At 37.4% G+C, this 14,233-nt stretch overlaps 1 protein-coding gene across 1 annotated transcript in view; it reads left to right on the top strand.

The window, feature by feature from the left end:
* Positions 1 to 14,233, top strand: part of UNC13C (unc-13 homolog C) — a 580,271-nt gene that overhangs the window by 505,730 nt on the left and 60,308 nt on the right. The window contains exon 28 of the mRNA XM_036734862.1: positions 7,740 to 7,887. Within this exon, the coding sequence (XP_036590757.1) occupies positions 7,740 to 7,887 (148 nt within the window). The remainder of the gene's footprint in view (positions 1 to 7,739; positions 7,888 to 14,233) is intronic.

Genomic DNA, 14,233 nt, shown 5'->3' with positions numbered 1-14,233 from the left:
TCAAGTTAGTTGGCTGGGAATATGGCCAGGGAGTGAAAACGCACCCAGATTCAGTCTCAGACTCTGGAATCTTTCTTTGGTGACAAAGAAGACCAAAACATACAACCAAAAGAAGTCAACAAAGTCAAAGAGCCTACAACAAAAGCCTCCAAGAAAAACATGAACTGGTCTCAGGCCATGGAAGAGCTCAAAAAGGAGTTGGAAAAGCAAGTTAGAGAAGTAGAAGAAAAATTGGGAAGAGAAATGAGAATGATGCAAGAAAACCATGAAAAACAAGTCAATGACTTGCTAAAGGAGACCCAAAAATATACTGAAAAATATACTGAAGAAAACAACACCTTAAAAAATAGACTAACTCAAATGGCAAAAGAACTCCAAGAAGCCACTGAGGAGAAGAATGCCTTGAAAGGCAGAATTATCCAAATGGAAAAGGAGGTCCAAAAGACCACTAAAGAAAATACTACCTTAAAAATTAGATTGGAGGAAGTGGAGGCTAGTCACTTTATGAGAAATCAAGATATTATAAAACAGAACCAAAGGAATGAAAAAATGGAAGACAATGTGAAATATCTCATTGGAAAAACCACTGACCTGGAAAATAGATCCAGGAGAGATAATTTAAAAATTATTGGACTACCTGAAAGCCATGATCAAAACAAGAACCTAGATATCATCTTTCAAGAAATTATCAAGGAGAACAGCCCTGATATTCTAGATCCACAGGGCAAAATAGAAATTGAAAGAATCCACCGATCTCCTCCTCAAATAGATCCCAAAAAGAAATATCCTAGGAATATTGTCACCAAATTCCAGAGCTCCCAGATCAAGGAGAAAATACTGCAAGCAGCCAGAAAGAAACAATTTGAGTATTGTGGAAACACAATCAGAATAATCTAAGATCTAGCAGCTTCTACATTAAGAGATCAAAGGGCTTGGAATACAATATTCCGGGGGTCAGTGGAGCTAGGATTAAAACCAAGAATCACCTACTCAGCAAAACTGAGTATCATGCTCCAAGGCAAAATATGGATTTTCAATAAAATAGAGGACTTTCAAGCTTTCTCAGTGAAAAGACCAGAGCTGAATAGAAAATTTGACTTTCAGACACAAGAATCAAGAGAAACATGAAAAGGTAATCAAGAAAAAGAACAAGAAAAAGAAATTGCAAGGGACTTACTAAAGTTGAAGTGTTTTGTTTACATTCCTACATGGAAAGATGATGTGTATAATTCATGAGACCTCAGTATTAGGGTGACTGAAGGGAATATGCATATATATATCTTTATGTATATATATATGTATATATGAGTGTGTATGTATGTATATATGTATGTGTGTATATATATATGTGTGTGTATGTATATATATGTATATATATATATATATATATATATAGAGAGAGAGAGAGAGAGAGCGGGCACAGGGTGAGTTGAAGATGAAGGGAAGATATCTAAAAGAAATAAAATCAAATTAAGGGATGAGAGAGGAATATATTGAGAGAGGGAGAGATAGAATGGGGTAAATTATCTCTCATAAAAGTGGCAAGAAAAAGCAGTTCTGTAGGAAGAGAAGAGCAGGCAGGTGAGGGGGAATGAGTGAATCTTGCTCTCATCAAATTTGACCTCAGGAGGGAATACCATACACACTCAATTGGGTATCTTACCCCACAGGAAAAAAGGAGGAAGAAGATAAAAAAAGGGGGGATGATAGAAGGGAGGGCAGATGGGGGTGGAGGTAATCAAAAACAAATACTTTTGAAGGGGGACAGGGCCAAGGGAGAGAATTCAATAAAGGGGGATAGGTTAGGAAGGAGCAAAATATAGTTAGTCTTTCACAACATGAGTATTGTGGAAGGGTTATACATAATGATACGCATGGGGTCTATGTTGAATTGTTTGACTTCTTAGGGAAGGTGGGTGGGAGGAGAGGGGGGGAGAGAATTTGGAACTCAAAGTTTTAAAAACAGATGTTCAAAAACAAAAAAAAAGTTTTTGTAGGCAACTAGAAAATAAGATACACAGGCAATGGGGTGTAGAAATTTATCTTGCCCTACAAGAAAGGAAGGGAAAAGGGGATGGGAGCAGTGTGGGGTGACAGAAGGGAGGGCTGACTGGGGAACAGGGCAACCAGAATATACACCATCTTGGAGTGGGGGGGGAGGGTAGAAATGGGGAGAAAATTTGTAATTCAAACTCTTGTGGAAATCAATGCCGAAAACTAAAAAAATAAAAAAATGCGGAAAAAAAAGAAATTACAGGTTCAGTAAAAAAAAAAAATCATGAAATAACATTTGTAGGGGGCAACAGTATGCTACATAAAATTAAATTGTAGGTCAATGGTATAACAGCTTATAGCAAGCATATTTCTATTAATAATATTATTAAAAATAATGAAGAAAAAACATTTTTTGAGCACTGAACACTTGTCAAACACTCTGTATACAAATACAAAGGTGAAGACAGTCCCTGTCCCCTTACATTATACAAAAGGCAGACATCATAAAAGGGAGAATGGTAGCCAAGAAGGAGCATTTTGGTTCAGAAATTTATTGGGCTAGTGAATAGAGCCACAGGAAAATAGATTGACACAACCCATCTAGGAATATGACAATTGATTTGATTTGATCACAGTACATGTTTCTAGGACTGAGAAGGGAGAGAATGGGGAAAGTACTCAGGGATGAGTCTATGGACAGTCAGGAGAAAAGTGAAACTTGGCTGATGTTTTTCCCCTGAAACAGTGGCCCTGGTAAGGCCGTCACCAGTCAAGAAAACTGTGTCCCAGGGAAAAATTTCTCCAGGACAGATTATTGTGAAAGCTATACAGAAGAGAGCCCAAGAGCAAGCATTTATATAGTACTTTAGGTTTGCAAAGTACTTTATATGCATTATCACATTAGATCCTCCCAAGCAACCTATGAGGTAGGTGCTATCATTACCTCCATTTTACAGATAAGGAAACTGAGTCTAGCAGGTTAAATGACTTGATATGGTTATTAATGAAGATGATCTCTTATCAAGAAGCTAAAATGAGTAGCCAAACTAAGAAGCTGAAATGACTATCTGAATTAGCCAGAATTCACACATGGCGTTTGGTGATTTCTTCTCCCTTAATATGTCCCCAATATAGACAAAGCATCTGAAAAACTCAATGGGCCTCTTTGTTTTATACTGCAGGGAGAAAGTCTACAGGTAACTAATGCCCAACCTTGTAACATTGTCATTAAATCTAGCTTTCTTATTGGCAGTCTATCAATGAGATAAGACAATGGCCTGAATTTTCTGTCTGTAATAGTGAGATAACAGAACTGGAGTGGGGAGGGGAGCTGTTTTCACGTTGTGTGGAGCTTTTATATTTTAGAATTATATTGAGCTTTTGTTTCCATAAGTCTAGTTTACCTTATTTAGTTCATATATCTTACAACTTGTTTTTCCTCTTGGACACCTGTTGCAATCTAGGTTTCTATTGTAAGACAGAGAAATCATTCCTGTTCTTACAAGTCTCCTATTATTTGTTAAGTTTCCCAAAGGTAGCCTTCAGAATGTTGTTTTAGTGAAAATTAGTCAAATGTTTTGACTGCTGAAAAAGAGCAATCAGTTTGCTGTTAAATCAACAAGCGCTGATTAGGTGCCAAACACTGTGCTACTTCAAACTCAAGAGAAAGCCATATGTTTTAACCTAATACAGACTAATGTCCTGCTCAATTTTTAGACTTTTATTGTCATTATCTTGCTTATTATGCTTAATAGCTATCTCCTATCACTTCATGACTTTTCTCCCCTCCATTTTCTGTAGGTTATTTTAAAGTACAATCTTAAGAATTAATGAAAGAAATTAATAAATGAATGAAAATTTAATAATAATATTCATAATAATTATTGTTATTAGCCTCACCAATTCCAGGCTCCTGCCAAAGTGCGACTTTCTAACCTTTCTGTAAGCTATATATAATTGTACCTCTCTGTTACCTGTTATTCAGTCATGTCTAAGTCTTTGTAACCCCATTTGGGGTTGTCTTGGTAAAGATTCTAGGGTGGTTTGCCATTTCCTTCTCCAGCTCATTTTACAGATGAGGAAACTGGGGCAAACAGGGTTAAGTGACATAACTAGGAAGTGTCTGGGGCTGGATTTGAACTCAAGAAGATGAGTCTTCCTGACTCCAGGCCCAGTACTCTATCCATTGCACCAACTAGTTTCCCATCCTTTATCTATGTTATAGTTAAATGACAAGATAACATTTGTATTCAGGGCACAGCTCAAGATTTCCATTCCCCATAAATCCCATCCATGACCAGCTCCAGCCTACATTTATCTCTTGCCTTCTCAGAGTTGCCATTGCCTGCATCACCTGCTTCATAGTGAAGTCTTCATTATTTTTAATTGTCTCCTATCAGTCCTATCCCTCCAACTAGACCAGCTGCTTCTTAAGGGAAAAGACTATCTCATGTTGGAATCTCTAAGACTTGGTACAATCTTGTACTCATGGTAGCCAGTAAGGAAATATTTGACTGATTGATGTAAAAGCACTTGGAGTTTCATCTAAGAAATGTCAAGCGTAATGGCAGAGTTTTCATTTTTATTTACTTATTTTAGAATTGACTTGTGTCCCCTTTAAGAATAAGATTAATCACTTCCCCTCCTCCCCACTCCCCCTTCCCCATTCAGCACTATGCCTGTTAGTTAGTCACAACAGCTTCTTTTCCTAGTACTGTATATGCTTCTGTGCCTGGGAAAGGCTCACTTTCAAATTAATGTACATTTCTCCCCAGGGGAGTTGACTGAAGCCTGACTGCCAAATGGAAGCATTGCAGCTTTTGCACTGCATGCTCCATTCTGGAGTGCCCTGGGCTCCTCCTCTGGATCATGACCTATTTTAAGGTATTAGACATAGTAGAGGAATACTCTCCACCTTTGTGAGCCTTTCTGACAGCTCACCCCTCCCTTATATCAGGAGAAAATAGGCTCATTGCAATTGTTTTTTTCTGTTCTTCCATTGATCCAGTCTAAGCTTACTCCTCTGTGTGAAGACAGAGAAATCTTTTGCTTCTATGGCATTTATTTAGCAATACTGCCTTCCAAATTGATGCCAATGTATATTTTTCAAGTGTTCTTTTGGTTTTGCATCACCTATATTTCTGATCATATACCTGCTCTTTCTGTCCTTCTAAGAAAGAATGAAAACAAAGCAAGGAAAACAGTTCAGAAAAATTAACCAACATATTGAAAAAAATCTGACATTACATTATAATGTAAATTTCTCAAAGGTGGAGAAAACTTTCACTTTTTCTTTGTAATCTCAGAACTCAACAAAGTGCCCAACATATAATAAGAGTTTAATAAATGCTTATTCATTGACATTATATGGAATGTTTCTTGCCCAAAGTATCCCACCTCTACAAAGAAGTTGGGAAAGTTTCCTTTTTATTTATCCTCTTACGCCCAAAATAATTCATTAGAGATAGCAGCTAAAATTTAATTAGTATGTACAGAGGCTACTTAGTCATTGAGACTACAGTAGATTTTTTAGAAATATCCTCCAAACTTTGCCTTGTTTTTGGCTACTTTACCAAGAGGTATCCATTTACCTGTGGCCATTAGGTGGTGCAGTGGATAGAGTGTTGGACCTGGAGTCAAGAAGATTCATCTTCATGGGTTCAAATCTAGTCTCAGCTCACTAGCTATGTAACCCTGGGCAAGTCACTTAACCCTGTTTGCCTCAGTTTCCTCATCTGTAAAATGAACTGGAGAAGGAAACGGCAAACCACTCCAGTATTCTTTCCAAGAAAACCCCAACTGGGGTCACAAAAAGACTGAAATGACTGGACAACAACAAAGTGCAGCAATGGGGTGGTTAGATTTCACTACCTAAGTCTGTTTGTATTGCAATGTGTTATGAGTGTCCCTGAGGAGACTTTCATACCATCATCACCTTAAGACAAATCATACATCAAAGGGTTGGGCAGATAGGGCAGCAATGGCATTCCTGAAAACACCCTTTAAGTTCTTCCATTTCCCCTTGGGTGGATCTGTGCCAGACATAACAGGACACTAAAACTATGCTACAAGGCACTTAAGCATTTTTCCTAATGGTCTATGATATAATCTTTATCTTTAGAGATGATGGTGGAGAGAGCTGCTGTGGTCTCTGTTGTCAGTCATGAGAACTCCAAGTGACAACTTAGAATCATGGGACTAGACTCCATCTATCTTTTTTGAGATTGCTCAGTCCTAAGTAAAGGAAATGTCACTTTCTTTATGATTATCTCACATTGAGGATGCTCTGGAAAACCGAAAAGGAGAAACAGCTGTGCTCCTAAGGCTGAGGCATACACAGCTGTCCTCAATTCCCCAGGCTTATTTAAGGTGTTAGAAAGTGTCTTCAGAGTGAATGTTTGAGTCAAAGAAATTTGAGAGGCTAGCCCAGAAGGAGTGAATGTGGGAGTATGAACAGAAAGCTAGTAGATTCTAGGTGAGAGAGAACTGCACTGAGAGAGAACATTTGGTGCACAAAGAAAGGTTTGACTGAGCAAGCTTGGAAAAAGTAAGAGTGCACTAAGTCAATGAAGAATGCAAAAGAGTACAGAAACAGTGATTGAGGGAGATCAGAGAGAAGGAATTTTTGATTCAATGAGTGAGGAAATACCTTAAATCATAAAGAACCAGGGCAACTTCAGAGCTCCTGAGCCCAGTCTACATAGGGTATAACCTATGTCCTACTGACCCATTCCCCTACAAAATATGTATGCCAGCAAAAGAAAGCAGTGAGGCAAAGCTGTTAATTAGATTTTACCTTAAATGACATAAATGAATGAGGCTTTTTCTGAGCTTTTCTTAGTCATACTTTGTGAAGTAAGTGTCTAGCAGTGCTTCTTAAACTTTATCTACTCACGACCCACAGTTTAAGAAGCACTGGCCTAGAGAAGCCCAGAGCCTACATAACTATGGATGATAGTTTCATGACAGTATCTTCCCTTTGTACCTTCCAAAACTGAAAAGGTTTTAGCAGATTAATTTTTATTATGTCTTATTGTTTAAAGACTCTGGTCACAAAATCATCTTGGCTTCATTTGCATAATAAAAGGTAAGGATGAAAGGAAAGAGACATTAGACTCTAGCTTCAAATCATAAGATAGTATGGAGCCCAGGGTCCTCTTAAGTTCTAAGGGGTTCCAATTAGATGATGATGATTTTAAGTTGTATAGGGTAGGCATTCAATTAATATTAAGTGAATCAATAAGTGAAGTTCTTTTTAGCTCAAATCGTCTTTGATCAGTAGAACGTAAGCACCATGATAGGAGGGATGATTTCATTTTTCTCTTTGTAATACCAGTGCCTAGTATAGTGCTTTGTATATGATTTATACTTAATCTAGGTTAATTGAATTCTGTCACATGGTTTATAACACCACCAGTTTGCGTTTCAAGTGGTAGCTTTCTATCGTGGAAAAGGCGCTAGGTTTGAATGTGAAAGATGGATTTGACCAACTACTGACTGTGTAACTATGAGCAAGTTACATAACTACAAAGGGCCTCATTAGTTTCATAATAAAAGAAGGGTCAGAATGGATGGTTTCTGAGGGTTCCCTCTAGCTCTGAATCTATGATCTTATTTAGTATCCTGTATTTTATTATTCCAAATTAACTTTCACATCAGAAGTGTGAATATGTTTCTTTCCAATCATAATTTCTTTATGGGTGTGTCTGTGCTTATTTTCTTTCTTTCTTCTTTTTTGTTAATAGCAATACTTTCATGCTGGAGGAAATGGTCTGAAAAAGAACTTTCTGGAGAAGAGCCCTGATCTTCAGTCTCTTAGATATGCTCTCAGTCTTTATACCCAAACCACCGATGCCCTGATAAAGAAATTCATAGACACCCAAACCTCTCAGAGTAAGTAATATACAGAGGCTAGAAATAAATACAACTCAGAGGAATGGTAAGTTGTTATTATTAACATTGTTTGAAATCATTTTTACAAATCATACTAATTAGTGGATATATTGTTACAGTATTTTGTTTGTTTTCTACATAGAGAATGAGATATTCTGGTTATGAACAAGTAGATTCCCTTTCTTGCCTCTCAATAGTTTTGAGATAATTATAATGCAGTAAAATGTATTAAACACTAAAACATACTGAACATAATTTAAACTTTTTAAAAGTATTCCAAAATTCCCTTGAGAGCTATTACATAACTATGAGCCTTGGAGTGTTGTTCCCAATATAACTTCTTCAGTGTAGAACAAGAACCCATAGTAACTCCAGGACTTACCTATTTTGATCCGTCTGTCCTTGTAGGGAAAACCCTTGGACAAAGAAAATGAGTAAACACTAACAGTTTTTAATATGTAATAATGTAATAAATGTAACTTAGGATCCCTTGAAAACTCTGGGTTCATGTAAGTCAGATCCAACAACCAGGAGTTTGACACCAAGTCTCATTGTTACTACATCAGGTTCTCCAAGAAAATCTCTTAACTATGCCCATATTATAGTCCTGTGTTTGCCCACATGGTAGTAACAATGTACCCTAAATGCTACACAGGAACTAAGTTGCAATATGGGTACTGGTTTGGGAACAGTTTTTCATTTCTTCCCCCACAGAAAATATATAAAATGCAAAACAAAAATCAGTGAGGCCTATGAATAGCCATAGCGAAGAGGGATTTACAAATCTAATTCTCCTCCATCTCTTCTCCCATGGTGTTACTCCAGTCCTCCAATTATAGAGGACATGTTAACCATCCTCTTCCTCCTCCCAAAAGCATGTTGTTGAGCAAACTTCTGCCTTTCTAAAGCCAATGCCTAAACTATTTTGATATGATCTACAAGATGAGCCCCCGAGCTGGGAAGGTCTATTTTTAGTACCTCTCCTCTAGAACCTAAATACATTCTTATCTCTATGATGTGCTTCTGCAGGAATTACCATTAATGCCCAGCTTCTGAGATAAAGTACCTTCTCAGAAACTATAGCTTCTGACTTTTGTTCAGAAAAGGAAGCAGGCAGAAGACACTAGGAACTTAAGGTACAAGAATCCCAGGGTATGTAGTCACATGCAGCTCACCATGTGCTTTTTACTGCAACCCTTCTGTAACTGCTTTGGATGAAGGAAGAAATCTCCCTCTTTCATTGCCCCTAACACAGGTCTGTTCTCCTTGCTGTGGTCTGGAATAACCAGGGGAAGAGAATGGGAAAGGGAAAGGGAATGGCTTCTTCAACAAAAGCCTAATCTCTGGTGTTCAGTTGCCAACTATCTTAGAGACATCCACAGTCGTAGAGAATCAGTCCAAGTAGTTGCATGTATCTTCTCAGCAAGGTGCCAGTGAACATACCTAGCTCCATGAGAGAGTCATAAGATCCTAGTTCTAGATCTAGATAGCACCTTAGAGATTATATATTCCAACCATCTCACTTTAGAGATGAAAACATTAAGGCACATTGGTGTTAATTGATTTGTCCAAGGACACACAGTAAGTGGCAGACCTAGGATTGAACTCAGGTCCTATGATTCCATATTCAGTGTTTTTACCATTTCTAAGATATATGTAAGATGCCACCATACAGAGATCCACATAGTAAAAAAGTCATCAAATTATTTGAAAATTTCATCAAAAGTTTTCATCTTCCATTAAGTTATTGTTCTCTCTCCCTCCCTCCTCTCTCTCTCTCTCTCCCTCCATCTCTCCTTTATTTACAACTGTTTAAAAAAACCACCTCACTTCCTTCTGTGAACATAATGAGTGTGTGCATCAAAAACTTATATTTTGTTGTATTTTTTCTTTTCTTTCTTTTTTTTACTTCTGAGATTTTTTATTTTTAGTTTACAATACTCAGTTCCAAATGATTTTGAGTTCCAGATTTTCTTCCCCCCTCTCCCCCCTCCCTCCCCAAGACGGCATGGAATCCAATATATCTTCTACATATAACTTTGCATTGAATTTATTTACACAATAGTCAAGTTGTAAAGAAGAAGTGTGACCAATGGAATGAATCATGAGAAAGAAGAAACTGAACCAAAAAAAAAAAACCCAAAAACAAAAACAAAAAAGAAAAAAAAACAAAGGGGAAAAAAAGGCAAACCTAAAGTATGCCACAATCTGCATTCAGACTCCATAGTTCTTTCTCTGGATGTAGATAGCATTCTCCATTGTGAGTCCTTTGGAGTTGTCTTTGCACCTTGTATTGCTGACAAGAGCAAAGTCTATCAGGGCTAGTCATGACAGAATCCATTTATCTGTGGTTGTGTATAATGTTCTCCTGGTTCTGCTCTGCTCACTCAGCATTATATTGTGTAGGTTTTTCCAGGTTATTACGAAGTCCGTATCATGCCCATTTCTTATAGCACAATAGGATTCCATTACCTTCCTATACCACAACTTTGTTCAGCCATTCCCCAATTGATGGGCATCCCCTTGATTTCTAATTCTTTGCTACTACAAAAAGAGCTGCTGTAAATATTTTTGTACATAAGGGTCCTTTTCCCACTTGTGTGATCTCTTTGGGATACAACCATAGAAGTAGTATTGCTGGGTCAAAGGGTATGAACATTTTTAGAGCCCTTTGGGCATAGTTCCAAATTGCTCTCCAGAATGGCTGGATCAGTTCACAATTCCACCATCAATATAACAGTGTTCCAATTTTCCCACATCCTCTCCAGCATTTATCATCTTCCTGTTTTGTCATTTCAGCCAATCTGACAGGAAAGATGTGGTACCTAAGAGCAGTTTTGATTGGCATTTCTCTAATAAGTCTGATTTAGGCATTTTTTCATATGCCTATAGATATCTTTAATCTCTTCCTCTGAAAACTGCCTGTTCATATCCTTTGACTATTTCTCAATTGGGGAATGACTTGTATTCCTATAAATTTGGCTCAGTTCCCTGTATATTTTAGAGATGAGGCCTTTATCAGAGACAATGGTTGTAAATATTTTCTCGCAATTTTCTGCTTCCCTCCTAATCTTTGTTTCATTGGCTTTTTTTATAAAAAAACATTTCAATTTAACATAATCAAAATTATCCATTTTGCATTTTGTAATGCTCTCTATCTCTTGTTGTGCCATGAATGCTTTTCTTTTCCATAAATCTGATAGGTAAACTATTCCTTGCTCTCCCAAATTGCTTATAGTATCAGCCTTTATTCCTAAATCATGAACCCATTTTGACTTTATTTTGGTATATGGTTTAATATATATTGGTCTATGCCCAGTTTCTGCCTTACCATTTTCCAATTTTCCCAGGAGTTTTTGTGAAATAGCGACGTCTTAGCCCAGAAGCTGGATTCTTTGGGTTTATCAAAGAGTAGATTGCTATAGTTGTCGACTTCTGTATCTTGTGTACCTATCCTATTCCTCAGATCCATGGCTCTGTTTCTTAGCCAGAACCAGGTAGTTTTGATGACTGCTGCTTTATAGTACAGTTTAATATCTGGTATGGCTAGGCCACCTTCCCTAGCATTTATTTTCATTAATACCCTAGATATTCTAGACCTCTTGTTCTTCCAGATGAATTTTGTTATTATTTTATCCAGCTCTGTAAAATAATTTTTGGTAGTTTGATTGGTATGGCAATGAATAGATAGATTCATTTAGGTAAAATTGTCATTTTTATTATATTAGCTTGGCCTAACCATGAGCAACTGATATTTTTGCATTTATTTAGATCTGACTTTATTCGTGTGAAAAGTGTTTCATAATTGTGTTCATATAGGCCCTGGGTTTGTCTTGGCAGATAGACTCCAAAATATTTTATGGTGTCTACAGTAACTTTGCTTTTCCAAATCCTTTTTGAGCTCTTCCATGGCCTCAGACCAGTTCATGTTTTTCTTGGAGACTTTTGATGTAGGCTCTTTGACTTTGTTGACTTCTTCTGGCTGTATGTTTTGGTCTTCTTTGTCACCAAAGAAAGATTCCAAAGTCTGAGTCTGAATCTGAGTCCATTTTTCTGCCTGGCCATGTTCCCAGCCAACTACTTGACCCTTGAGTTTTTCGTTGGGGTATGACTGCTTGTAGAGTAGAGAGTACTTTGTTCCAAGCTTGAGGGGATGTGCTGTTGTTTTCAGAGCTATTTCTATACAGCAGGCTTTGCCACACCAGCGCTCCTCCTCCCCCAAGAACCACCAACCTGGAATGCGGCTCAGATCTTAAGCAGGCTCTGCAATCCCACTCTGGTACGCCACTTAATTCCTCCCACCAGGTGGGCCTGGGGCCAGAAGCAACTGCAGCTGTAGTTCTGTAGCTGCACCACCTCTGGTGCCCCAGGGGTGGTGGCCTAACCAAGAACTCCCTTCACTCTGGTCCCCGCAGCTTTTCCCACCAACCTTCTCTGTTGTCGTTGGTGTTTGTGGGTTGAGAAGTCTGGTAACTGCCACAGCTCACTGATTCAGAGCACTAGGGCCTTTTCTGCCTGGCTCCTGGTCTAGTTGTTCCAGGCACAGCCCATGCTGGGCTCTGCTCCCCTCTGCTCCCAGCTCCATGCACAACAGACCTTACCCCACGACCATCTAGGCTGTCCTGGGCTGGAGCCCTGCTTCCCTCTGCTGTTTCATGGCTTCTGCAGTTCTAGAATTTGTTGAGAGCCATTTTTTATCAGTGTTTGGAGGGTCCTGGGGGACAGCCCTAGGCAAGTTCCTGCTTTCCTGCTGTCATCTTGGCTTCACCCTCTACAGTAACTTTGAATGGAATTTCTCTATCTCTTGCTGTTGGGCTTTGTTAGTAATGTATAGGAATGACAAGGATTTATGTGAGTTTATTTTATATCCTGCAACTTTGCTAAAGTTGTTTATCATTTCAAGTAGTTTTTTACTTGATTCCCTAGGATTCTCTAAGTAAGTCATTATATCATCTACAAAAAGTGATAATTTAGTTTCTTCTTTGCCTATTCTAATTCCTTCAATGTCTTTTTCTTCTCTTATTGCTACAGCTAACATTTCTAGTACTAAGTTGAATAATAAGGGTGATAATGGACATCTTTGTTTCACCCCTGATCTTATTGGGAATGCATCTAGCTTATGCCCATTACAAATAGTGCTTGTTGATGGTTTTAGGTAGATACTAATTATAATTTCAAGGAAGGCTCCATTTATTCCTATGCTTTCTAGTGTTTTTAATAGGAATGGGTGTTGTATTTTGTCAAAGGCTTTTTCTGCATCTATTGAGATGATCTTATGGTTTCTGCTAATTTTGTTGTTGATATGATCAATTATGCTGATGGTTTTCCTAATAGTGAACCAGCCTTGCATTCCTGCAATAAATCCTACCTGGCCATAGTATATTATTCTTGTGATAAGTTGCTGCAATCTTTTTGCTAATATTTTAATTAAAAATTTTGCCACGATATTCATTAGGTAAATTGGTCTATAATTTTCTTTCTCTATTTTGACTCTTCCTGGTTTATGTGTTAGCACCATATTTGTGTCATAAAAAGAATTTGGTAGGACTCCTTCTTCACCTGTTTTCCCAAATAGTCCATAAATTAGGAATTAATTGTTCTTTAAATGTTTGATAAAATTCACGTGTAAAACCTTCTAGCCCTGGAGATTTTTTCCTAGGGAGTTCATTGATGGCTTGCTCAATTTCTTTTTCTGAGATAGAGTTATTTAGGAGTTTTACTTCCTCTTCTGTTAACCTGGGCAATTTACATTTTTGTAGAAATTCATCCATATCCCTAAGGTTGTCAAATTTATGGGCATACAATTGGGCAAAATACTAATTATTGTTTTAATATCCTCTTCATTGGAGGTGAATTCACCCTTTTCATTTTTGATACTGGTAATTTGATTTTCTTTTTTTAATCAAACTGACAAAAGTTTTATCAATTTTATTGGTTTTTTCATAAAACCAGCTCTTGGTTTTATTTATTAATTCAATAGTTTTCTTGATTTCAATTTTATTAATCTCTCCTTTGATATTCAGTATTTCTAATTTGGTATTTAATGGGGGATTTTCAATTTGTTCTTTTTCTAGCTTTTTCAGTTGCATGCCCAATTAATTGATGTCCTTTTTCTCTGTTTTATTCATGTAAGCATTTAGAGATATAAAACTTCCCCTAAGAACTGCTTTTGCTGCATTCCATAAGTTTTGGTATGTTGTCTCATTATTGTCATTCTCTTGAATGAAGTTATCAATTGTTTTTATGATTTGTTCTTTGGTCCACTCATTCTTTAAGATTAGATCATTTAGTTTCCAATTAATTTTTAGTTTATCTTTCCATGGTCCTTTATTACAAATAATTTTCA

Source organism: Trichosurus vulpecula, chromosome 8 (assembly GCF_011100635.1).
Source record: "Trichosurus vulpecula isolate mTriVul1 chromosome 8, mTriVul1.pri, whole genome shotgun sequence".
NCBI lineage: Eukaryota > Metazoa > Chordata > Mammalia > Diprotodontia > Phalangeridae > Trichosurus > Trichosurus vulpecula.
The sequence above is the reverse complement of the archived record's forward strand: the minus strand, read 5'-3'. Positions and strand labels throughout refer to the sequence as shown.